General features: G+C 37.0%; 1 protein-coding gene across 2 annotated transcripts in view; it reads left to right on the top strand.

Moving 5' to 3' along the window:
- Positions 1 to 297: 297 nt before the first annotated feature.
- The window catches only part of ints13 (integrator complex subunit 13), a 14,918-nt gene continuing 13,667 nt past the window's right edge, over positions 298 to 1,548 (top strand). For both annotated transcript variants that reach the window (XM_034075227.1, XM_034075225.1), the window contains exons 1-2: positions 298 to 638; positions 1,211 to 1,461. In XM_034075227.1, coding sequence (XP_033931118.1) covers positions 1,237 to 1,461 — 225 coding nt within the window. In that variant the 5' untranslated portion in view covers positions 298 to 638; positions 1,211 to 1,236. The remainder of the gene's footprint in view (positions 639 to 1,210; positions 1,462 to 1,548) is intronic.

Genomic DNA, 1,548 nt, shown 5'->3' with positions numbered 1-1,548 from the left:
TTCTCTTTAACCCTTTTTCTTTTACCTATAGGCCTACAACTTCATTTATCTACAACAAACAAGACATTATCACACACAAGCAGTAAAAGGAACTTTGTACAAGCCACAGTGAATAGATTTCTCTCAGGATTCAAAATAAAATAGTCGGTGATTTCTTCATTGATTCAGATAATGCTCATAATTCCCAACATTTCATAGTGGTGAAGACACCTTTTTTTTTTTTTTTTTAAAGGAACCTTGAATGCGGCTGAGGGGGAAGGAAAAGAGTGACGGACTCTTTATGCCGCCATGGTTTCCGCCAATAACAAACCTGCTAGCTTGAAGCGGCTTAAAATGCATTGTCTCTGCTGTGTCATTCTGAACATTTAGGTCATCATAGACTTAATATAAAACATACATTTTATTATTTCACCATGATGGGTGAGTGTTTGTGTCGCTGGCGATAAACGCGAATCAGTAAATAAAAGATTGCGGCTAGTTTTAGCTAAAGGACGACATGCTATTTTAGCACTTGTCGTGTTAGCTTGAAGCTATTGATGAATAATATCTCATTTTAATGGTCATACTTTGACCTAAAGAGAGAAGTCACGGTCTCTATTTGGATCAGATTATTTCCTAACCGGGAAGATTTTCTCCAGGTGAGTTTGCCATATTTATATGTATAACCTAATCACCAGAGAATACCAAGAAACGTTAAAAAAATCGTCGTTTTTAATTTCCCTAAACAACCTGCCACTTAAAATAATAATTATATAATAGAAAAATAGTTTTCTTTATTTTTTTTAAAGGTTAAATCGTTTTTTAAATATTTTCATTTCATAATTGTTATATTTTTGACCTTCTCTTACAATGTATTTCCTTGTGTTGTTTATGTTTGCACCACCATACCTCGAAAGCAAAATCTGAGTCCAATGTTTAACTTATACATTTAAGAATATACATTTGTGATAGTAAGTGTTTCAAATGGACAGGAAATCATAATGAAAAGTAATATATGCATTTACACATGCATGATCAGAAGTAGTACATGTATACATGAGATGTTTTCCATTTGTAATGCAGTAATCTAACTTAAATGTGATCCCTGTCATTCAGACTTTCAGAATACTTTACAATACAGGCATTGTTTTAGTTGTTCTACTCTTGGCTTGTTATTTGAATAATTCTGCATTTAAATCCAGCGGTGTGTCCTTCTGTTATCCCTTTTCAGATCAGTCCACACGTTAGATTTGCAAAATGAAGATCTTCTCCGTGGCTCATAAGACGGTGTTCGTGGTGGATCACTGTCCATACATGGCGGAGTCCAGCCGGCAGCAGGTGGAGTGCGACGTGCTGACGAAGAGCCGAGGGCAGGGGGTTATTCCTCTGGCCCCGGTGTCCAAATCCCTGTGGACCTGCGCTGTGGAGTGCAGCATGGAGTACTGCCGGATCCTCTACGACGTTTACCCCCTGCACAAACTGGTTAGTTCCTTATTTCGTTTTTTTATCCAAGGCTGAAATATCTTTTACTGTTTCTCCAATTAGAATTGCTCTATTTGTCCCACAGCA

Source organism: Pseudochaenichthys georgianus, chromosome 23 (assembly GCF_902827115.2).
Source record: "Pseudochaenichthys georgianus chromosome 23, fPseGeo1.2, whole genome shotgun sequence".
Lineage (NCBI taxonomy): Eukaryota > Metazoa > Chordata > Actinopteri > Perciformes > Channichthyidae > Pseudochaenichthys > Pseudochaenichthys georgianus.
The sequence above is the reverse complement of the archived record's forward strand: the minus strand, read 5'-3'. Positions and strand labels throughout refer to the sequence as shown.